This window comes from Podarcis tiliguerta (genome assembly GCF_965153285.1).
Source record: "Podarcis tiliguerta genome assembly, chromosome: 6".
Classification (NCBI taxonomy): Eukaryota; Metazoa; Chordata; class Lepidosauria; order Squamata; family Lacertidae; genus Podarcis; species Podarcis tiliguerta.
This window is the reverse complement of record NC_139539.1, coordinates 5,922,428-5,947,592: the sequence shown is the minus strand read 5'-3', so window position 1 is coordinate 5,947,592 and position 25,165 is coordinate 5,922,428. Positions and strand designations below refer to the sequence as shown.

General features: G+C 45.1%; 2 protein-coding genes across 17 annotated transcripts in view; both read right to left on the bottom strand.

The window, feature by feature from the left end:
- Positions 1 to 23,512, bottom strand: part of TPD52L2 (TPD52 like 2) — a 53,450-nt gene extending 29,938 nt beyond the window's left edge. For 3 of the 16 annotated variants that reach the window (XM_083447640.1, XM_083447625.1, XM_083447624.1), the window contains exon 1: positions 1,075 to 1,234. In XM_083447640.1, the coding sequence (XP_083303766.1) occupies positions 1,075 to 1,093 (19 nt within the window). In that variant the 5' untranslated portion in view covers positions 1,094 to 1,234. Of the gene's footprint in view, positions 1 to 1,074; positions 1,251 to 5,878; positions 5,969 to 16,416; positions 16,509 to 23,397 lie in introns of those variants that run through there. The other 13 variants (XM_083447622.1, XM_083447635.1, XM_083447636.1 and 10 more) reach the window with 10 other exon arrangements.
- On the bottom strand, positions 13,188 to 15,253 carry LOC310680503 (ABHD16B-like). The gene has a single exon (XM_083447202.1). It carries the CDS (start codon positions 14,639 to 14,641, stop codon positions 13,250 to 13,252), a length of 1,392 nt encoding a protein of 463 aa, XP_083303328.1. The 5' UTR covers positions 14,642 to 15,253; the 3' UTR covers positions 13,188 to 13,249.
- Positions 23,513 to 25,165: the final 1,653 nt, after the last annotated feature.

Below are 25,165 nucleotides of genomic sequence, written 5' to 3'. Positions count from 1 at the left end.
AATCATTTTTCCCCATTTCATAAAATTTATGCACTCCATGATCGTAAAACAAAACAAAACCTTCAAGTGGTTTTCAAAACCCCTGCACACAGAAATCTAATGTCAGAGATCTAGGCCAGAGTAAGCTGGCCTAGAAGCCTTCTTCACAATATACCACCTTTCCACATGCAGGAATCTGTCCACTTACACAGCCTAGAAACTGTCTCCCTGATACGCTGGCTTTCCTCAGACAGGGCTCTGCCTACATACATTACCTAGAAGCCACATCCCGACATGCTAGCTTTCTACATGCAGGAATCTCTTCACTTAGCCTAGAAGCCTCCTCCCTAATACGCTGGCTTTCTACATACAGGGCTTTGCCTATTTACACATGGGCTAAAATCCTACCCCTGTAAGTTACCTTTCTACATGCAGGAATCTCTTCGCTTATACAGTCTAGAAACCTTCCCCTCAACATACTAGCTTTCTCCATGCAGGGCTCTGTCCACTTACATGGCCCAGAAGCCTCGTCCCCAACAGGCTAGCTTTCTACATGCAGGAATCTGTACACTTACACAGCCTAAAAACCGTCTCCCCGATACACTGGCTTTCTTCATGCAGGGCTCTGTCCACTTACATGGCCTAGAAGCCAGATCCCCAACAGGCTATCTTTCTACATGCAGGAATCCCTTCACTTAGCTTGGAAGCCTTCGCCCCAATACACTGGCTTTCTACATACAGGGCTTTGCCTACTAACACACAGGCTAAACTCCTACCCCCTATAAGCTTCGCTTATACAGTCTAGAAACCTTCCCCTCGACATACTAGCTTTCTCCGTGCAGGGCTCTGTCCACTTCCATGGCCCAGAAGCCTCGTCCCCGACAGGCTAGCTTTCTACATGCAGGGATGCGCTCGCTTGCCAGGCCCCGCCCCACCCGCCGCCCCCCTTCAGCCCGAGGCGGTGCCGCCCTGGAGGAAGCCGAGAGCGGGCCGGAGGCAGGATGCGTCCCGCCCCGGGGCCTGGCCTCCTTCTGCCCCCCTCCCGCCCCAGCGCGGCCTTCCCAGGGGGACGAGGCGGAGGCGGCCTTGGCCTACCCTGGCTGGCGCTCTCCATCTCGCTCGGAGGCCGCTGCGCAGCTACGCGAGGGAAGGAGGCGGCGGCGGCGGCGGCAGCAGCGGCAACAAACTCCTCGCTTGACGGCGCGGCGACGTCACACGCCTCCCGCTCTTCCGTCTCCGCACACACACACACGCTCACTTCCGGCCTCCCCCGGAAGTCGCAGCTAGCAACGTCATCAGGAGGCGCTTGCGCCCTTAAAGAGGAACTTGCAAAGGGCCAAAGCTGCCGCCCTCACTTCCGGATCCCTTTTGACACTTCTACATTGAGGAGAAATCCTCAATATAAATCGGGGTTAGACTCTCCATTTGCTTTCTCCACGTTGGCCGAGGTGTGCTGTTATCCTTCGGTTCCCCCCCTTTCCCTCCCCCCCCCTGCTTTGGGGAGAAAAGCGTGGCTGTTTCAAAGCAGGGCAGTCTGCCTCTAACCTATCTCGGAAGCATTTTTAAAGGTTGGCGTAGAAATCTGAAGCAGAAATTGCCTTTCTGTTTCTGATTCTGCACTGAACCTTAAATGTCTTCGCCGTTCAGTCCACGCGCTGATACGACCTGCGATCGGGATCCGGAACTGGCCTGCGGGTTCGCTCCAGCCCGCAGCCCTTTGGTGTCACTCTTTGGCTGCAAACCAAAGGGGTTCAATCGCAAAGTTGCGCTTGTGATTTCCGGGCAGTCTTGTCGACGGCGCTGCCCTGGACGTGGTTTGAGGGGTGACAGAAGTCTGCGGTGCGCAACTGCAGTTACTTAGTCATTTACATATATATAATTGGCTATTAACTGGCGCCACGGCGCTTGGCAGTTGGTGGGTACACAGATAACTTTCAGCAGGTGTGCAGTTTGTCTGTACCCAACAAATGAACTGTGCACACCAGTGATGGCCAAACTTGGCCCTCCAGCTGTTTTGGGACTACAATTCCCATCATCCCTGACCATTAGCTAGGGATGATGGGAGTTGTAGTCCAAAAACAGCTGGAGGGCCAAATCTGGCCATCACTGGTATACACCCTTTCACGCAAACACTTGAGCAGGTTGCAGAAACAGTTTGCACCTATGTGCAAAGAGTAAGCAAGCCTAAAAGCTCACATTTCCCTTTTCCTCTACCCCCCCGCCCAAATTGTTGGGCCAGTACTATGACGGCTGAGCGCCTCATAAGGGCCAGTCTCCTGGTATGGAAGGTTAGGGACCCCTAACCATTAGGTCCAGTCGTGGCCAACTCTGGGGTTGCGGCGCTCATCTCGCTTTATTGGCTGAGGGAGCCGGCGTACAGCTTCTGGGTCATGTGGCCAGCATGACTCAGCCGCTTCTGGCGAACCAGAGCAGCGCACGGAAATGCCGTTTACCTTCCCGCCAGAGCGGTACCTATTTATCTACTTGCACTTTGACGTGCTTTCGAACTGCTAGGTTGGCAGGAGCAGGGACTGAGCAACGGGAGCTCACCCCATCGCGGGGATTCGAACCGCCGACCTTCTGATCGGCAAGTCCTAGGCTCTGAGGTTTAACCCACAGCGCCACCCACGTACCTTTACTCGGAAGCTTTACTTGGAAATAAAAGCAGCAGCGATACAATTAAAACTCAAGAGCATCCAGCACAGCACAGAACAACCGCTACAGTCGAGAAAGCCATTCAGTGATCCACCAAGACCCTCAGCAATTTTCAAGTCGTGGGTAGGGGACAGTTTTATAACCATTGCTCTAGTTGCACAGAAATATCATTGAATCATAGAGTTGGAAGGGACCACAAGGGCCATCGAGTCCAACCCCTGCCAAGCAGGAAACACCATCAGAGCACTCCTGACATATGGTTGTCAAGCCTCTGCTTAAAGACCTCCAAAGAAGGAGACTCCACCACACTCCTTGGCAGCAAATTCCACTGTCAAACAGCTCTTACTGTCAGGAAGTTCTTCCTAATGTTTAGGTGGAATCTTCTTTCTTGTAGTTTGGATCCATTGCTCCGTGTCCGCTTCTCTGGAGCAGCAGAAAACAACCTTTCTCCCTCCTCTATGTGACATCCTTTTATATATTTGAACATGGCTATCATATCACCTCTTAACCTACTCTTCTCCAGGCTAAACATGCCCAGCTCCCTTAGCCGTTCCTCATAAGGCATCATTTCCAGGCCTTTGACCATTTTGGTTGCCCTCCTCTGGACACGTTCCAGTTTGTCAGTGTCCTTCTTGAACTGTGGTGCCCAGAACTGGACAAAGTACTCCAGGTGAGGTCTGACCAGAGCAGAATACAGTGGCACTATTACTTCCCTTGATCTAGATGTTATACTCCTATTGATATGCTAAAATATGCTAAAATATGCTAAAATTTAACCCAACACATTTCGATTTGAATTGTTCACGGGCACCTTTGGGCCCAACCAATTTCAATCAGCCAGCCCCCCAGATCAACAGCTAAGCAATACTTTGATTGGGTCCAACCACAATGTCACAAAAGGTGTGGCAAGCTTTCGAGTTCTTCAGTGGGTAGGATGTTACACAACACAGGGGCTGAGGGCGACCAGGCAGGGTGATGTTTGCTCAGGACTAAGCCTTGCTAAGAAATGGAGGCAGTGAGAGATTTTACTTTCTTGGGCTCCATGATCACTGCAGATGGTGACAGCAGTCACGAAATTAAAAGACTCCTGCTTCTTGGGGGGAAAAGCAGTGACAAACCTAGACAGCATCTTAAAAAGGCAGAGACATCACCTTGCCGACAAAGGTCCCTATAGTTAAAGCTATGGTTTTCCCAGTAGTGATGTATGGAAGTGAGAGCTGGACCATGAAGAAGGCTGATCACTGAAGAATTGATGCTTTTGAATTCTGGTGCTGGAGGAGACTCTTGAGAGTCCCACGGGCTGCAAGAAGATCAAACCTCTCCATTCTGAAGGAAATCAGCCCTGAGTGCTCACTGGAAGGACAGATCGTTTAGCTGAGGCTCCAATACTTTGGCCACCTCATGAGAAGAGAAGACTCCCTGGAAAAGACCCTGATGTTGGGAAAGATGGAGGGCACAAGGAGAAGGGGACAACAGAGGACGAGATGGTAGGACAGTGTTCTCGAAGCTACAAACATGAGTCTGACCAAACTGCGGGAGGCAGTGGAAGACAGGAGTGCCTGGCGTGCTCTGGTCCATGGGGTCACGAAGAGTCGGACACGACTAAACGACTAAACAACAACAAGCCTTGCTGAGTTTAATGGGACTCATAACTCCATTAAGCCTGGGACTGATGGAAGTTTTGGTTGACAATCATTTGTAGGGTACTAGGTTGGAAAAGGCTGCTCTGGTGGGTTTGATTAGTAGGGGAGTCTTCCCTTCTCTTGTCCTTCCTTCAGTCTGTCATGTCTCCCTTTGGTCTGTAGGTGGCGGTATCAGCCCAGGTATCCCTTCTGCCCCAGGCTTGTTGCCTTCACATCTCTAAATTAATATCTCTAAATCCACGCACCTTGGTTTAGCATCCTGGCAGAAAGATGTTCCGCAAGCGAGGGGCAAGTGGTGAGTCACTGGGAAAATAAGCTCTCATGTTACAGCTTAGCTGAGGCAATCTAGCTTAACCACTTTAAAGGGATTTCTGGGGAAATCATTCCGACTTAACCATTTCTGCTTTCAGGGACATCTGCATGCCGCATTATGCAGTGAAGAGGTCTTTCTTCTCAGGAACTGGGCCTTTATTGTGGTGGCAACTACCCTTTGGGAACACCCTTACAGATTAGACAGACACCTCTATTGTCTTTTCTACATGAATTGAATACTTTCTTCTTCAGTTATCCCACTTGTCTGCTTCTGTAGTGGAACTATTTTTTATTTTTTTTTGTTATACCTGTTTTCATATGTGGAATTGTTTCAAAATGTCCACATTGTTGCTATATATGGAATTCCTTTATAAATGGAACTGTTTTTTTTACAGTTTTTGATGCTTACGATGCTTTATCTGTTTTACCAGTATATATTTTATTGTTGTAACCCACCCTGGATCTTGAATAAGGGATCTAACAAATAAATAAATAAATTACAGAAACATCACAAAGTATTGCCCTTCTGGGGTAAGTCTTGGGTGGGGGTATTAAAATGGCAGCTGTCAGCAGCATGGAGGCTGTAAGAGCCCTGGCTGTCATGACTCTCACGCTCCTACAAAATTCACCCACCAGCATCCCAAAGGCAAAATAAAGGATCTGGTTTGATACACCACGTTTCGTTCAGTTCTGCCCTGTCCCCTTAAAAAACAAAAATACCCAGGCTGAACTTTCAGCCTTCCCGAAGTTTGGCCTGGTCCCAAGTTAAATCCTTGACATTTTCAGCATCCGCACCATATGTTTAAAACACTTTAATACCACTTTCAGAGTCCCAAATAATTCTGGGCATTATAGTTTGTTAAAAGTGCTGTTAGGAGATCCCTGTTCCCAGAGTTCCCTGGGAAAAGGGATTGGCTGCCTTCAGATGTCTTCTAAAAGTCAGATAGTTCTCTTTGATGGTGGGAGGGCGTTCCACAGGGCGGGCGCCACCACCGAGAAGGCCCTCTGCCTGGTTCCCTGTAACTTGGCTTCTCGCAGTGAGGGAACTGCCAGAAGGCCCTCAGAGCTGGACCTCAGCGTCCGGGATGGACAATGGGGGTGGAGACGCTCCCTCAAGTATAGTGAGCCAAGGCCATTTAGGGGTTTAAAGGTCAGCACCAACACTCTGAATTGTGCTCAGAAGCATACATTGAGCAAAAGAGCCCTGCATTGCAGGGGGTTGGGCTAGATGACCCACGAGGTCTCTCCCCAGTGTGCAGTTCTAGGATTCTATGGCTGTGCATACTTACTGATCATGCTGGTGCTTTTGGAAAGAGAGAGAGACCGTCTGATAGTCCCTCCAAGGGTCATAGGCCTGAGGGTCCACGTGCACCCTGCACCTGGGGGGAGAGACAGATAAGAGGTTCTGGGCTGACAGCCTTGACTTGTGACATCCCAGCAGTAAGCAAAAGAAATGGGCCCTCCTTCTTCTTGTAGCACCCTGCTTGTGGTTAACACTTAGCTGGAATGAAATATTCAACGCAGCAATAGAGAAATTAAAATAATAATTTATTTGTCAGACAAATAAATGATAGGCACAGTGGTATATGGTTACCAAAGCTCTGCCCACTCCAGCCCTGGTGGCCAGCACTTATATTTCCTCAGCCCAGCCCCCTTGCTCCTCCTTTGGCTGCCTCTGTCCAATCAGCCTGGTTGAAATTCCTATTGGCTGTTTGCTAGAACCAATCATAAAAGATACACCCATTTCCTATTACCTTTTATGGGAGACAAAGAGCTATATTTCCTTCTATCCGTAAATGGCAGACAAGTAGCCATATATCTTACATTTGCCTCGACAAGGCACCTTAATTACCAGATCACCTTTTGCCCCTGTTGCCCCTGCATTCCAAAACAAAGGACTAAAACAAATGGCTCATGGTATTAAATTCTATCTAAACAGAGATCTTGGGTTCACATTCTCACCCACCATCGATGAAATAAGAATCTAACATAAGAATCTAACATTTCTTACTTTCTAAATCCTTTGCATCATTACATTAAGCCAATAAATCTCATACATAACATAGATAGCTTTTTAGAAGAAAAGGCCTTTGCAAAGAAAAAAGGAACTCAGAAAAAACAGCTGCAAAAGGAAGCCTCTTCAATTTCCACTCCCCTTTCCCAGCCAGCTGCTTTTCCCATTAGCTCTTTAACCTTAGGAAAATATGACTAGAGTCTGATGGGAGGCACATGGTATTATTTTCTGTTAAACAATAAATCTTACTATTTACCAACTCTTAATTAGTGTTTTTGCAGCTTGATTGTATTCTGTAATATGTAGGGTCAGTATAACCTTTGCTCCCAGCCTGTAATTCCCTTTTACAACTTTGAGAAACTTGCCTCCTGCTACTGCTATAAATCAGGGGGGTCCTGTTCAGGAGGATAAACAACTGCCAAAGTACTTAGCCAGCTGCTTTTCTGCCTGGCATGAAACATACAAACATTTGCAAATATATTTTTAAGCTCATTTTAAAATACAGACCTTGATCAGATGCCTCATTCTGACACCAGAACTGCCTGGCTGGCCCCATCTGCACTATGCAGTTAAAGCAGTATGATACCACTTCGAAGTCATGGATTCCCTTGCCCCAAAGAATCCTGGGAGCTGTAGTTTGTTAAGTGCACCGAGAGTAGGGCTGCCATGTCTTGAAGGGCAAAAAAGAAGACAGCCCGAGTCACTGCCAGCCCAAGCCGGGGAAAGAGGTGCATGCCTTTCCCCCCAGCTCGGGCTGGCAGCAGCTGCAGTGTGCAGAGCAGCCCAAGCCTGAGCCACTGACAGCCCAAGCGGTGGTAGGACCCCAGTTCATATCTGATCTTCGCTGCGGCGGCTTCACTCTGCTGCGGCACTTCTGGGGCACAGAACCCTCTTGAGCATGCCCATGCGCCCCCCCAAAAACCCCACCCACCCCCCAAAATAAAAAACCCAGGAATTTCCTTTAAAATGTAAACAAATGTAAAAATAAGGGAATTTTTAAAAAATAATAGAATACAGATTACTCAAATGTAGGAGAAATATGGAAACCGTAAAGAGATAGAGGGAAGTCAATTAACATAGAAGGGACTCAAACCAGTTGAGTGGAATAGAATGAAAGTGATGGTAAAGGAAAAAATAAAAGATAAAACATGAAGGTAATGTCTTTCTAGGAACTTTGGATATAGAATATTCAAACAATGGTTTGTACTCCTTAAATAATTTTGTGTATTTGACAATTTCCCCCCTTTCCTTTTTTAATCTTTTTCTTTTCATATGTTTGTTTATGTATTGTTTTCTTTTCAGTATATGTGGGTGTAAGGATTAATTTATTTTCTTGTTTTGTAAATTTTAAAAATGCAATAAATATTTTTAAAAAAATGTAAAAATCCTCCCAGATAGGCATGTTGGCCCCCCAAAAGAGGACATGTCCTGGTTTTCCTGGACGTATGGCAACCCTAGCTGAGATTTGTTAGGGTACTCCTATTTGCTTCACAGAGCTACAATTTTTAGAGTTCCCTACCCAGAGGGATTGATTTTTAAACCACTCTGAGAACCACAGCTCTGAGAGTGTTTAAAGTGGTATGATACCGCTATAAATGTACAGTCCGGAGAGGGACACTTTCTGGTCTGTTTCCATTGCAGGTACATGAAGACACAACAGTTTGTCTTTGTGACAGTAGCAAATCTGTGTACTCCCGGACACCTTCCCCGAAATCTGCTGATAAGGCTCTCTCACAGCTCTATGCTTTATCTGTACTCTGACATCGCTCGTTGTTAAGCCACCATTTTGGGGGAAATCGCATCATTATGGAACAATTCACTCTGGTCCTTACAATGATGAAGGACAGTTTTAAAAAGTTTTATAGTAGTGACGGATGCTTGAGGAATTCAGTATTTGTGGAGTCTCATAATAACTGATCTGATCTGCACAATCCAATCAAATACAGTGGTACCCCGCAAGACGAATGCCTCGCAAGACAGAAAACCTGCTAGACGAAAGGGTTTTCCGTTTTTCGATGCGCTTCGCAGGACGAATTTCCCTATGGGCTTGCTTCGCAAGACGAAAATGTCTTGCGATTCTTGAGATTTTTTTTCGCTCCCCACCCCCTTTTTCTAAGCCGCTAAACCACTAATAGCCTTTTAGCAGCTAATCCGCTAATCCCTTAAGCCTTTAATAGCCGCTAATAGCCGCTAAACCGCTAATAGCGCTAAGCCGCTAATAGGGTTGCTTCGCAAGACGAAAAAACTGCTAGACGAAGAGACTCGCGGAACGAATTAATTTCGTCTTGCGAGGCACCACTGTAAGCAGTGAAGAATTCACAACGAAATCTTCTACTCAGAATTGAATTCAGTGGGGCTTACTCCCAGGTAAAGGGGATTAGGATTGCAGCTCCAATTATTCACCACCTTTTGTTCTTCCCAAATGTTCTGGCAATTGTTCTCTGGTCAAAAGAACTGCACGGAAATCCAAATTTTGAGAGGAAATGTTTTCAAAAAATATTTGCATTTTCATAATAATATTTTCTTTTTTAAAATTTCTGGTTAATGTTGAAACAGGGCAGGGTGGATTTATGGGAAACAAGTGCAAACAGAAATGTCAAGACTAGACTGATTGGCCCATCCCTTATAGCAGCCTCTGACAACCTGGTGCCCTCCATTTGTTTTGGACTACAAATCCCATCAGCGCCATCAGCAGAACAACATCCGGCAGGGGCAGCAGGTTCACTGCTTTATAGTGACCCCTACAACAGACCCCTACATTGCAGGTAGCAGCGTTGGCTGTTAGAAAGCACCCAAATGTAAACGATATGGTTAAACCCATTTTTCAGTCGAACTCAAAATGTTGCAAAATAGCAGGCATCCTTTTTTGACGTTGCAGTCGTTCCTAAGAAATGCATTGCTCCGCTGTCCTCAATGTTAGAGAGATTCAACTGGACTCAACTAGAAGTTGAGCATTTAGGGTCACTGGTCCCATGCTGTGGACCAATCAGGTTTGATGAGGCCCTAAACTACTGAAGTGGTACAGTGGTACCTTGGGTTAAGTACTTAATTCGTTCCAGAGGTCTGTTTTTAACCTGAAACTGTTCTTATCCTGAAGCACCACTTTAGTTTTTTTGTGTTGAATATGTGCTATATGATAATTTATGGACCTAATAGTTATCTAAAGCCATTTGCACATAACAAAATGTGTATTTTATCAAAGTAATTGCTGAAATGAAATACAATTAAGAAGAAGAGGGACGCGGGTGACACTGTGGGTTAAACCACAGAGCCTAGGACTTGCCGATCAGAAGGTCAGTGGTTCAAATCCCCGTGACGGGGTTAGCTCCCGTTGCTCGGTCCCTGCTCCTGCCAACCTAGCAGTTTGAAAGCACGTCAAAGTGCAAGTAGATAAATGGGTACCGCTCCGGCGGGAATGTAAACGGCGTTTCCGTGCACTGCTCTGATTCGCCAGAAGCGGCTTAGTCATGCTGGCCACATGACCCGGAAGCTGTACACTGGCTCCCTCGGCCAGTAAAGCGAAATGAGCGCCACAACCCCAGAGTCGGCCACGACTGGACCTAATGGTCAGGGGTCCTTTTACCTTTATATTAATAGTGAAATTTTGGAATGGCCCTCAAGAGAGTTGGGCCCTAAGCTTTAGCTTGTTTAGCTTATACAGTGGTACCTCGAGTTACAGACGCTTCAGGTTACAGACGCTTCAGGTTACAGACTCCGCTAATCCAGAAATTGTACCTCAGGTTAAGAACTTTGCTTCAGGATGAGAACAGAAATTTTGTCGCGGCAGCGGGAGGCCCCATTAGCTAAAGTGGTGCTTCAGGTTAAGAACAGTTTCAGGTTAAGAACGGACCTCCGGAACAAATTCTTAACCCGAGGTACCACTGTATGTAAATCCAGCACTGGGACTACTCATCCAGCAGAGATTTGCAGGCACTCTTTCTATTTTTCAGACGTCTCTGGCAGACCCTTTGAATGCGGATAGGCCTATGCAGCTGCTTTTTTCAATTAGTGATTTTAATTATAACCTTACAATTATAATTATATACTGATTAATGGTGTTTTCTGTTTTATTGTACATATTGTCGTCTTCTTCTTTGGCAATCACTTGTAGCCGAGCAAGATTGTCTTCAATGAAACACAGTGAATACGTACAATAAAATATTGTTGCGCACTGCCATGTTATGCTGTATGGATTGGTGGTATGTAAATACTTGTATAAATAAATGTCTGTGAATCACAAAAATGAGAGTGGACACCAAAGGCTCTCCATTTGCAGAATTGTCCTCCCTCTGCATATCAGCCCCCACAGGGTGATATTCAACTAAACTCTGCTCAGAGTAAGACCCACTGAAATTAATGAACAAGTTAAAAGAAAAGGTAAAGGTAAAGGGACCCCTGACCGTTAGGTCCAGTTGTGACCGAATCTGGGGTTGCGGCGCTCATCTCGCTTTACTGGCCGAGGGAGCCGACGTACAGCTTCCAGGTCATGTGGCCAGCATGACTAAGCCGCTTCTGGCAAACCAGAGCAGTGCACAGAAACGCCGTTTACCTTCCCGCCAGAGTGGTACCTATTAATCTACTTGCACTTTTGGCGTGCTTTCAAACTGCTAGGTTGGCAGGAGCAGGGACCGAGCAACGGGAGCTCACCCCGTCGCGGGGATTTGAACTGCTGACCTTCTGATCGGCAAGTCCTAGGCTCTGTGGGTTAACCCACAGGTCCATTTATTTCAGTAGGTCTACACAGAATAAACTTCTTCAAATACCAGCCTTAGATTTCAAGCACCCTTCTGCATCAAAATGCACAAGCTTCTAAAAGCACCAGTGTTTGCATGTCACAAAAATAAAGGGGATGGTTAGTGGGTCGAGCCAGGGCTACGGAGACCTGGGTTCAAATCTCTATTCGAGCCACAAAGCTCACTGGTGACTTTGGGACAATCAATCTCTTTTTTCCCCTTAGGATTTGTTTATATTCCCATCTACCAAGCACTCCTTGCCTTTCCAGTGCGGGGAACAATCCATGTTCACATACCGTCATCCAAAATGCAGGTGTATCCTGTACTTTGCTATAAAATACTACTGTTTGATGTGTTGCTTCTCAAACCAGCTTCGCACTAATCGGGATCCTTAAGCCCTTCCTAATTCACGTCTAGCCAAGGTGTGAGCAACTTTGGTGGCATAAAGACATCCCCGCCGCTTTCAACACCCCCTGGTGTGTACACAAGCAGGAATGAATCTGACACGAATGAAGCAGGGGTGATGTGAACATTTGCTCCCAATATATTCTAATTTTAGGACAAGTCCCAAAATAGGGCAAATAGCTTCCTGCTGTTTGTTCTTTACTGCAGCTCCTCCACACACCAGGGCCGGCTCTATCATTGGGTGGAGTGAAGGGGCTGCCTCGGGTGGCAAAAACTGGAGGACAGGGAGTTGTGTGAAGACGGAGCTGTATGTGCCCTGGGTGGGTTACCGTCTGCTCCCTGACCTAGCTTGCTTCCCTCAGCTGTGGCAGAGAGAACGCTGAGCTTTTTGGTCTCCCTTTGGAAGCAAACAAGGCCCTTGACCATCCCATCGCAGCAGGGTAATAAAACAAACAACCGTGGATGGGGCCAAACGAAGCTTACGACCTCCACCCTAAGCCCGCCCTCAAAAGCACTACAGTGGTACCTCGGGTTACAGACGCTTCAGGTTACAGACGCTTCAGGTTACAGACTCCGCTAACCCAGAAATAGTATCTCAGGTTAAGAACTTTGCTTCAGGATGAGAACAGAAATTGTGCTCTGGCGGCGCGGCAGCAGCGGGAGGCCCCGTTAGCTAAAGTGGTGCTTCAGGTTAAGAACAGTTTCAGGTTAAGAATGGACCTCCAGAACGAATTAAGTTCTTAACCTGAGGTACCACTGTATTAGCAAGGAAGAGCTGTCCGTTGGCAACTCTCTGCATTTCACAACGGTGTGCATTTGATTCCCACATTGCATGGGGTTGACTAGAATACTCTAGGACCCTCGTACCTATGGGACCTCCCACAGAGGACCTTACGGTCTTCAAATAAAAACATCTTGGAAGTCCCGGGACACAGAGAGGTTAGGCTGGCCTCGACCAGAGCCATGGCTTTTTTGGCTGTGGCTCCGATCTGGTGGAACGCTCTGTCACAAGAGACTAGGGCCCTGCGGGACTTGACATCCTTCCGCAGGGCCTGCAAGACGGAGCTGTTCCACCAGGCCTTTGGCCAGGGCACAATCTGACCCCCTCCTTTGGTTATCCTCACAGAACTCTAGCCCAATGGTTGCCATTAATTTGATTTGAACTGATTTTACAATGAATTGATTTTAGAATGCTGTATTATTTTACCCTTGTTAGCCACTCTGAGCCCGGCTTTGGCTGGGGAGGGCGGGATATAAATAAAAAATTATTATTATTATTATTATTATTATTATTATTAGGGTCTTTTCCATCTCTATGGTTCTCTGTCCGTCTCTTTTCTCCCTCCCTCTCCTCCCCCCACAACTCAAAAGGAACTGACAGAGCATAGCATTGTTGTCGGGGGAGGATAAATCTGGGGGCACCCAATGAACTTTCCCAAGCCTGTCTCTTTCTCATTCTTTCTTTATGCGTCTTTCTCTCTCCTCCTGATCCCTCTCCCCATCTCCTGCTACAACTTCCAGGGCATCTGAAAGTCATCCGGCTTGAGGAGAGACCAGTGTGTGGCGTCCACGTTCCTCATGTGCTTCTTGGCCAGGAACAGGGCCATCAGCTGCTTCCCTCGGCGGGCGAGGTGCTTCCCCACCCTCCAAGGGAAAGAGGGGCTCCCGTCCTCAAGGCTGTCTTTGTACTTCTGAAGCTCCTTGACACACCACTCGTCATTTATCCTGTAGCGCTTGTAAACAGACTCCTCCTGTTTGGGGTTGGCAGCCCTGAGCCAGACCTGGACAGCTTCCAACCCGTCCTGGGACATGATTTCGGGGTAGCGATACTCCAGCAGCTGCACGAGCAGCTCGTTGGCTCGGTTGCACCTGAGGTTGGTGATCTGGTCCTCCAGGCCAAACGGGCAGGTGGTGATGACCTCGTCTTTGGTCCTGCGGATCAGCAAGACGGGTCCCTGGTAGCGGCACAGCTGCTCCCCCACGTTGAGGTTGAAGTGCTCCTTCACCGTCCGAACCACCAGCTTCTTCCAGCTCTTGGGCATGATGTTGAGGGCCAAGGGGAGCAGGTCGTCGAAAGTGGCATCCAGCACCAAGGCTCCCAGAGACGGGTACGTCATGGCAGCCCACGTGGCCGAGTAGCCCCCTAAGGACCACCCGTACACAACAATGTCTTGTATGTTGAAGCCCAGGCGGCAGGTGGCATACCGGATCACGACGTCCACCGCGTTGGCGTCGTTCTCCGGGTAGGGCTGGCCGGTGCTCCCGGCAAAACCAGGGTGGTTCCAACCCAGCACGGAATACCCGGTCCTCAAGGGGGTGAAGAGGCAGCCCCACTGGTAGAAGCTGACGTTCCCCTCGCAGCAAACCACCAGCCGGTTTCCCCGCTGCTCCCCTTGTCCTTTCACCTTGTCCCTCCGGTCCACAAACATGGTGTCAATCTTGTTCCCGTCGCGAGCTACCAGCTTGGCCCGCTTCCCGTTGTAATCCCTCAAGAGGCGAGCTTGGCCCTTGGCCAGGACGGGCAACAGTGCTTGGTTCAGGAGGAAGACAGAGCCGGGGTAGATCAGCCAGCGGCCCAAAGAGTGTGCCATGATATAGCTGGCCAACTGGCCGGGCATTTGCTTGAAGTGGCGGAGGAAGTGCCAGCGCGAGACCCGGTCTCTGCTAGGGCCTTTTATCAAGGCCGATGCCAGCGGACATGCTCTCGCCGCTGCTTTGACCAGGATCGGGCAGCCACCGTGGCCTCTGTTGCTGCCACCGTGGCTGGGGGAGCTGCCGTTGACGCCGGCCTCGTCCCACCGGAAGTCAACAGGCCAGTTGCTGAACTCAAAGTCGTAGCTGGCCGTAAAATAGGTTTTGAATATTTGGGCCAGAGCCTTTGGAAAACAGAAGACGCACATGGAGAGAGATAATGGTTAACTTCTAGGAGAGGCATAAATTACATAAAAAGAGGTGTGGGCAAGGAAGGTTGCCCCACGGCAGATATTTCTGACGTCTCCAGAGCTTTCCCGTTGACGGATAGATTACTTCATAGGTACATGATGCGGGCTTTGGAACTGATTGGAGCTCACCCCTTTGGCCATGGTGAAGTGGTCATTGGCGCCTGCCCATCAGGGGCCTCAGTATCCCTAGTCCACAGGGAAGTGTCACAATCAGTGAGGTCGTGCCTCCTTTGTGAACATTGCAGCAGAGGCCAGCACTCAGAAGTAGCCAAACCAACCAGTCCTGGTGCCCCCAGATGAACGCTGAAAAGATGACTGGCTGTGGTCCTTCCACACTTTTACTGCCCACACCTCCCTCGCTTTTAGCAGATGAATCACATCAACTCATTTGCCACATTCTCCCCCAGTCTTCAGGTAGTCAGTCCACCCTCCCCAAACCCTCCGTGGATATTTCGGCAACCGGAAGTTCATTCCCGCCTTCTTTCGGAGCAAGGAGGGGGAATCAGGCTGTACGGGTGTGGATGTGCTTTATTTTAAACCCCCCCCCCACACACTTGTATGATCAAGCTTTAAAACACTGCAGGGATGCTCTGCAAGAGGAGATGGGGGTGGGGTTTGTGACATCATAAAACAGCGGCCAATCAGGGCTGTGAACAGCCAGGGTTCTGGTGCAAATTATAAGAACCTGGCTATTGTTGCCTTGGGCTGGAGAAGCCAAGGAAGAAACATGGGGGGGTTACATCCAGATGACAGCAATTAGGTTGTTTGCTTGTTTAATGCACATTCTTATGCACTCTCATTTACTTCTGTAAGGTTACTGTATGCCCACATGGAAACACAATCCCAGCCCCTCATGCCAAAATATCATTCATTCATTCATTCATTCATTCATTTATTTAATAATGTATACACTATTTGCTTGCAAAGCCTCAAAAGTGGTTTACAGTGGTACCTCTGGTTACAAATTTAATTCATTCTGGAGGTCCGTTCTTAACCTGAAATCGTTCTTAACCTGAGCTACCACTTTAGCTAATGGGGCCTCCTGCTGCTGCCACGCCGCCGGAGCACAATTTCTGTTCTCATCCTGAAGCAAAGTTCTTAACCCGAGGTACTATTTCTGGGTTAGCGGAGTCTGTAACCTGAAGTGTTTGTAACCCAGGGTGTTTATAACCTGAGGTACCGCAGTACAAACAAGACAAAGCAATAAAACATCAATAAGAAAAGTTAGCCACTGTGATTTTAAATGTTCAAAGAGTTCAAATAACAATAGACTAAAAACAGATGAATACTCGCATCAACTAAACCTTTGTCGAAATAAGACTGTTTTAAAGATGCTTTGGGATTTAATGATGGTTGTAGAGCATGAGACTCTTAATCTCAGCTTCGAGGGTTCGAGCCCTATGTTGGGCAAAAGATTACTGCACTACAAGGGGGTTGGGCTAGATCATGGCTGTCAACGTTTCCCTTTTTTTAAGGGAAATTCCCTTATTTCGAATCGGATTCCTCACAAGAAAAGGGAAAAGTTGACATCTATGGGCTAGAAGATCCTTGTGTCCCCTCACAGTTCTATGATTCCAGTCTGGCAAAAACACCTGAGGTTATTGACACCTGTGGCATGACCTGGGGACATTTCCAGCCACATAGACCTGGAGGGGCTGGGTTTGGCCCCTTTACCTGCGGTTCCCCACTGTAGTTTTCATTGAAGAGAGAGAGAGAGCGACTGAATGACCAACCTTGCTTTCTGAAAACCTGCGTGTTCACATTCATCAGGTGGGCGTCAGGTGAAATCGCAGTTGTCTGCCTTGAGTCCATGAGACAGGGTGAGCTATGAATAATAAATAATAACAATTATAATTTTTTATTTATACCCTGCCCTTCCCGGTTCAGAACACCGGTCTCAGGGCAGCTAAGAACAAATTTAAAACACTTAATTGATGCAACAAAACACAGCATAAAATAGAGTATAAAACGTGGATAACGATAAATTCAGAATTCAAAAATCAACTTAGGGGGGAAATCCATCCAATAAACTTTAGATGATCACCAGGGCTAGCTGGCTAAATTAGTCCTATTTGGGCCAGCGAGGAGACCAGGGGAGAATTAGCTGTGGGATCCCAGAGCAGGTAATCTTCATAAAAAGGGGAGGGGGAGGAAAGGAAGGGGAATAAAAGATCAGGCTAAGTTCAAATGGAAAGCCAGGCGGAATAGCTCTGCCTTACAGGCCCTGCGGAAGGAAGTTAAATCCTGCAGGGCCCTGTATGCAGTTATAATGATATTAATACATACTGGCAGTTTTATAAGGGATGACTCTATGTGAACTTGGGGCTGTAGCCAACTAAATTCTACTCAGAGTAGACCCATTGCAACTGCTTGTCCGGGTGGAGGAAAGAAATACATATGTGTGGAAGCGAACCTATCACACGAAGGTAAATTTTACATTTGTTGCCCCGCCCACCACTTAGAAGTGGCCCTCAGGAAGCTGTTCATAAGTGGCCCTCAGGCTGAGTGTGGCCCTCAGGTGCAAATCCTCACCTCTCCCTGCTACCCAGACTAAAGCTGGTCACACATTTGTATCTTGGTTCTCTTCAACACCCTTCTTCTTCCTTCTCCTACCTCCCCTTTGCCAAATGTTAGACTGCAAGCTCCTTGGGGCAGAGACTTCTCTCTCCTTGCCTGTAGCTCTATAAATTGCCATAAACATCACTTATATAAAAAGGTAACAAAGCCTGAACTCTATTTTCCCCCCCTGTCTCAAGAAACTCTTAGCAAAATAGACATATGTGCCTAGCTCAATTATCTTTCCCCCTATTATTTTCGACAGAGACGTGTCTGATGTTTCAAGGCCAAAATCTTTTTCTTCTGCCGGCCTCGGATTCTGCTGCCAGCCGCCACTCAGTCGCCCCCGGACCCCTGTCCCAGTTGTGACTAAGAGATAAATAATTGGAAAGAGGGGGAGCACAGCACTCAATAAGCCCTAAAGAGGGAGGGAAAGTTGTATCAAAACGTTTTCGACCCTGGCGATCAATGGGGTGACAGATGTCGCAGCCAGATCGCCCTCACATCGGATTCAAATTTAATGTGCTGAAATATTTATTGTTATTTTGGGATATAATCTGAGACAATGTCAAATCCGGGGAAGAAGGGGGTGGAGGGGACTCCATCGGACAGAAAGGGGTCTAAACAGGAAACAGAGTTTAAGACAGAGATTTTAAAAATGTTTGCGGACATTAAACAAAGTCAGAATAATTTGGAAACAAAATTAGAAAACGTAGATAATAAAATTGGAAATGTGGATAAAAAAATAGATGAAACAGTAAAGGAATTGAAAGGACAACTGAAAGAGGTGGTGAAAAGGACGCAATCATTGGAGGAAGGAATGAAGAAGACAAAGATGGAAATGAAGGATGTTAGAAAGGAAGAAGAGAAAATTAAAATGGAAATGAGAGAATTAAGTAAAGCACAAGAAGACATGAAAGACCTAATTGCTATGAATGAATTAAGACAGAGAGAAGTGAATTTAAGATTGAGATCGGTACCTGAAACACAGGGAGAGAATATAAAAGATAAACTGATTTCAGAGCTGGCACAGTGGTTAGAGATTCCAGAGGAAGAAATGGCAAAAACGGTGCAAAATGCATTCAGAATGAGAGTAAAATCAACAAAAGCAAGAAGATTTGTAGGAGATTGTTTAATCACATTTAAAGACAGAGATATGAGGAACACAATTCTGCAAAAGAACAGAGAAAAAAGACTGAACATAAATGGGAACTACATAATTATATTCAAAGATGTCCCGATTAGACTACTCAAACGAAGAGATATCTATAAATCATTGGTTCAGACACTGAAAAAGAACAAGATCGATTTCAGATGGGAATTCCCAGAAGGGATAACATTTGCATATAAAGGTAAAAGACACAGACTGACAAGTGTAGAAGAGATGGGAAAATTCCTGAGAAAATATAAAGAGCTGAAACCAGAGAAAGAAGAGGATAAAGGAGTGGATGAAGGAGCAACAGGCGATTCAGAAGAGGAGGAAGAAGGAGAAAAGGAGAAGAAGACAGATGAAGAAGAGGAGGAAGAGGAAGAGGAAGCCAAATTGTAAAATCAATAAAAAATTATTAAAATTAAAAATTTGGAAGACATGGCGCTGAAAATATGGAATTGGAACATCAACGGAATGAACGAAAAAAAAAAGAGGAACAGAATTGAACAATTTTTGAAGAAGAAACATTTAGATATAATTTGCTTACAAGAAACACATGTGGCAAGAAGACAGAAAAAGATATTGATTAATAAAAGATTGGGAAATGAATTTATATCTTCAGATAAACAAAAGAAAAGAGGAGTGGTCATCTACATCAATAACAAAATTGAAGCCCAACAAATATTTAAGGATGAAGACGGAAGGATAATTGCGGTTAGAATCAAATGGCAAGGAGAAAATTTAATCATAGTCGGGATCTATGCACCTAATGGTAACAAGACTGAGTTCTATAAAATTCTGGAAGAAAAACTATTTGAATATATGGATCAAAAAATAATAATAATGGGAGACATGAATGGAGTGGTTTCACTAGAAATGGATAGACATAGAGAAGGAGTAAGCAAAGAGGGGAAACTACCAAAATCTTTTTTCTCGATGATTAAAAATTTGAATTTGATAGACATTTGGAGACTTAGACACCCACTAGACAAGCAATTCACTTATTATTCGGAACCGAACCAGTCGATGTCCAGAATCGATCAAATTTGGATCTCAACAGAACTTACCCCAAGAACCCAACAAATTGAAATTCAACCGAAGGTGATTTCCGACCACAGTCCAATAAAATTTGAATTGAAAGGCTATGAAGAAAGATCTTTCAGATGGAGGATGAATGATTATTTACTGGACGACCAAGAAGTAATAGAAAAAGCACAGAAGAAATTGACGGAATATTTTGTGGACAATTGTAATAAAGGGACAAAAATAAATGTCGTCTGGGACGCAAGTAAGGCAGTAATGAGAGGATTTTTCATTCAACAGAACTCAATCAAGAACAAAAACAAAGAAAAGAAGAAAAAAGAAATTTTGAAGCAAATAATGGATAACGAACAGAAATTAATTAGACACCCGAACAACATAAAGGCAAGAGAAAATATTAAAATACTACAAAGCCAATTTGCAATGATAATAAACAAAGAGGTGGAATGGAATATTAAAAGACTGAGACAAAATAACTTTGAACATGCGAATAAATCCGGCAAATGGTTGGCATGGCAAATTAAAAAAAGGAAAGAACAAAGTACAATAAATAAAATTACGGTAGAAGGAGAAGAGACAGCCAATCCGAAAGAGATTAGAAAGGGATTTTTGGATTATTATAGAGGATTGTACAAGAAGAAAGAAAAAAATAATTTGAGAAAAATTGAGAGATATTTAAAAGATAAAAAGGTGCAGAAGATCCCGACTGAGAAAAAACAGTGGTTAAATACCCCAATAGAAGAAGAGGAAATAAAGGAAGCTATAAAAGATTTGAAAAGGGGGAAAGCTCCTGGGCCAGATGGATTCACCGCAGGATATTACAAAGAAATGAAATCTATTATACTATCGCCGTTGAGGGAAGTTATGAATAATATATTAAAAGAAAGAGACATCCCGGAAACCTGGAAAGAAGCATTTATTACATTTTTACCAAAACCGGACTCAGACTTAACCCAAGTTAAAAATTACAGACCGATATCATTGTTGAACACAGACTATAAGATATTTGCAGGGATACTTGCGAAAAGACTGAAAAGAATATTACGAGATTATATACACAAAGATCAAGCTGGTTTCCTTCCAGGCAGACAGATGAAAGATAATATAAGAAATGTAATCAATTTAATGGAATATCTGTCTGTCAGGATTGATAAGCAAGCAATGATGATGTTTGTGGATGCAGAGAAAGCTTTTGATAATATAACTTGGGATTTTATGTTGAAAAACTTGGAATATATGGAAATAGGTGAAGATTTTTTCAATGGAATAAAGGCAATTTACACAGAACAAAGAGCTAAGCTTATAATAAATAATGTCATTACAGAAGAATTGAAAATCTCTAAAGGAACAAGACAAGGATGCCCACTTTCGCCATTATTATTTATAACGGTGTTGGAAGTTCTTTTGAACTCGATAAGACAAAATGGAAACATAAAAGGGGTAACGATTGGGCAAAATGAATATAAAATCAAAGCATTTGCAGATGACCTGGTGGTTACAATAGAAGAGCCAGCAACTACGGCCAAGGAGGTGGTAGAGGAGATGGACAAGTTTGGAGAAGTGGCAGGGTTCAAATTAAATAAGAAAAAAACCAAAATGATCGTAAAGAATATGGACCAAAGTGAAATTGAAATAATGCAACAACAATTGGAGATAGAGGCGGTCAAAAAAGTGAAATATTTGGGAATATGGCTAACTCCGAAAAATATCGACTTATTCCAAAATAACTATGTACCAGTGTGGAATGCAATCAAGAAGGACCTGGAAGTGTGGGGAAGAATGAAATTCTCATTATGGGGAAGAATCTCCGTAATTAAAATGAACGTGTTGCCAAGAATGTTATTTTTGTTCCAGACGATTCCCATAATTAAGGGGATTAGTCTATTTAAAGAATGGCAAAGAATGATTTCAAGATATATATGGCAGGGCAAAAAGCCTAGAATACAATATAAACTTCTAACAGATATAAGACAAAGAGGAGGCTTTGCCCTGCCGGATCTGAAACTATATTATGAGGCATCATGTCTTTGCTGGTTGAAAGAATGGATAAAATTAGAGAATAAGGAACTGTTAGATCTAGAAGGATACGATAATAGATTTGGTTGGCATGCGTATATGTGGAAGGATAAGAAAAAAGTACATAAAGGATTTGGAGACCACATCTTCCGAGGCCCATTAATAGAAGTCTGGGATAGGTATAAAAACCTATTAGAACCTAAAACACCACACTGGTTATCACCATTAGAGGTTATGAGCGTTAAAAGAACTAATATGAGAGGCGATTGGGCGACATATAGCCAATTGCTAGTGAAAGAAGGAGGAAAATGGAAGATGAAACCATATGAACAAGTCAAAAAATATGTTTATGATTGGTTGCATTATTATCAGGTAAATGAAATGTTTAGGAAAGATGTAAGAGAAGGGGGTTATATAGATAAAGACTCGACATTTCAGTCCGAAATAGTCAACAAAGAGGTAAAAACCCTCTCAAAAATGTATAATTTGCTGTTAGAATGGAATTTGAAAGATGAAGAGGTAAAGTCGGTTATGATTCACTGGGCCAGAGACTTTGGCTATAATATACAATTGGTAGAGTGGGAAAAATTATGGAAAGAGAATTTAAAATTCACTGCATGTATGTCATTGAAAGAGAATGTGATGAAAATGTTTTACAGGTGGTACATAACACCGGTAAAACTGGCAAAAATGTATAAAACCTGTAATAAGTGTTGGAAATGCAAAGAAAATGTGGGTTCCTTCTACCATATGTGGTGGGAATGTAAGAGAGTGAAAGAATTCTGGGAACTGATATATAATGAATTGAAGAAGATTTTGAAGTACACTTTTATAAAGAAACCAGAGATCTTTCTGCTCGGTATTTTAGGAAAAGAAATTAAGAGAAAGGACAGTAAATTTGTTCAATATGCAGTGACTGCAGCAAGAATGCTACTGGCGCAGAAGTGGAAACAACAAGAAATACCGACACTCGAAGAATGGAGGTTTAAGTTGCTAGACTATGCTGAATTGGATAAGATGACTGGAAAGATTAGGTACATAAGAGACCAAAGGTTTACAGAAAACTGGGGGAAATTTGTTAATTATCTGGAGAGCCTAAGTGATGGACAAATAACGCTAGAAGGTTTTAAATGAGCACTGTGAATATTTGAGAGACATTGTCTAATGGAAGGTGAAGGACAAATATATCTAATGGCAATGGGTAAAAAAAGAAATGCGAAAACTTAATTACGGCTACGAAAGATTTGCGGAAAAGCTGAAGGAAGTCTAAATTAAGAATTAAGAGATTGAAACATGAAATGTGAAATATATTTTATTTGTTTGTTATATTTTGTTGTAAATTAATAAAAATTATTTATAAAAAAAAAAAAAAAAAAAAAACGTTTTCGAAAACGTGTCATTAAACGAATGACACTGTTAGGAAAGGATTGTGTTAAGTGCAGTGGCGTAGCGTGGGGGGTGCAGGGGGGGCCGGCCGCACCGGGCGCAACATTGGGGGGGGCGCTCACACTCTCAGCTCTCTGCCCCTACCTGGCTCACTCTCTCTCTCTCACTGCAGTGCTGGCTGTGCGAATCCGATCCGAGCCACCGGATCGCCGCCCACTGTGGAGGGGAGGGTGCCAGGCGTGCGGTGCGGTGCGGAGAGAGAGCGAGGGACTATCTGGGGGAGGGACAGTGCAGCGGGGGGGCGCAAATTACTTGCCTTGCCCCGGGTGCTGACAACCCACGCTACGCCACTGGTTAAGTGGCCCTCATGAAGCAAACACCTAGCAGCCAGCTTCAAGCACAAACTTTCTCTGTGGAAACCACTACTAATAACAGTTTAAGGAAAAAATAGAGGATTTCCCACAGACTTCTGGCTGGCCTCTGTGAGAACAGGGTGTCAGACTAGATGGACTATTTGCTCTGATCCAGCAAGGCTCATCGTAATGTTGTTAGAAGGATAAGATACCTTATGTGTATCCCAAAGGTAGAAATGCAGAGGAAGGAGGGAGGGAGAAGATTAGATTTCCCATTATCAGCCTGACCCTCGTGACATCACAGTTCAGTCCCAGTGATGTCATTGCCGTGGAACACTTAAGTGTGATGACATTATGCATTGCCTTTCTGCGAGTCCTGTAAGCAAAGAAGCACGTGAGGAGCTGCAACCCTCAGGCATTTTAATGGTCCATCAAGGTTAGGGATGGGGGAGTCTGTGGCCCTCCAGATATTGCTAGACTACAACTCCCATCATCTCTACTTGCCGCACTGGCTGGAGCTGATGGATATGGGAGTCCAGCGATATCTGGAGGGCTACAGGATATCTGGAGGGCTCGATTGAGGTTCACATTGTTGGCATTTCCTCAGAGTTCTTGCAGAGCTCTTTTCCAGCTCTGCTACCTGAGCTGATCATCCTGCAAGACTCTGGGATCGGTTCTGGGCCATTCTGTAAACAATGTGCATGTCATCCCATTGGGTTAAGTCTCCTCCCCTAGGGGTGCATGAGGAAGTCGATTTCGTTGGGTTTCGGTGTGAACTGGCCTCATCTGCACCTCCTGGACTAATGCATGGATCAAGACATATTATCCAGCTATTTGGGAGCCTGTCCCTGTTAAGTATAATAGTTTAATAGACAATGAAATGAGAATATCTAAATGTGTATTGATGAAAAGGTTTAACGTGGGGGCTATATTAAAGCCAAGGAGAGCACTCTGAGCTCTCCCTGAGTTGATAATTATCTAACTGTTTGCTGTTCTCTGGTAGCGAACATGTGAGTGTTGTAACCTTAGATCATGCGATGATGGTATTGAGTTGCAAATCTTTTGTCTCAAGGCTCTGGGAAGCAAGGACATGTAAAAGACCCTCTCTGACTAAGAGAGAGAAAACAACTCCAAACTAAAAATGGAACCATGTCATATTTTGTAGGTTGCTGAGCCTGTGCTAGACAGCACAAGACATTGCATAACATTTTGGATGTATCATTTGATGTTTCTGTTTTATTCTGAAGAGTTCTGCTAGTAAAAATTTGAATATTTATGGGTCTGGACAATGATTTCTTCCAAAAGGAGTCAGTTCTTATCCATCCAGTCACTTCAAACTGCATAACACTAATATCTGCAACAGTCACATCAAAAACCCCTCACCTAAAGCCAGGTGTGATCCTTCCTGGGTCTGGGTCTGCTCCTGCCTCTTGATGCATCTCTGTGGACTTGGAGACAAAGTCCAGCTTTCCTGCTCCCCTGATGGCTCACTCTGTGCGATACAGCTTCTCCACCACATCATCTGACAGAGAAATGGCATTTCTGGCCTTTGAAGACCCAGACTCCTCACTCTGAACCAAGCCAGAGGAGAACCGGACCGTGAAACTTCCAGAGGGAGAATCTCAGTGGAGGGTCCAGCTTGAGCAGGACAGTTGAGACCCGGGGTCTCTTCCTTCCCCTTGTTGTCCTCATTGGAGACCTTGGGCAGAGCCGTGGCATGGCCTCCTTGGAAATCCTACTTCAGGCCAATTTTGCTTTCCAAAATCCAGTGGATTGGAACCCCTCAGAGATGGCAGGGAGAATATCCTGGCTCTGGAAATCTCTCCACAGAAAGGCTCATCTGGTGCTGAGCCAGATGTCTTTCTAAGACCAGGTGAAATTCTCTTTACAGTGGTGCCCCGCAAGACGAATGCCTCGCAAGACGGAAAACCCGCTAGACGAAAGGGTTTTCCGTTTTGGAGGTGCTTCGCAAAACAAATT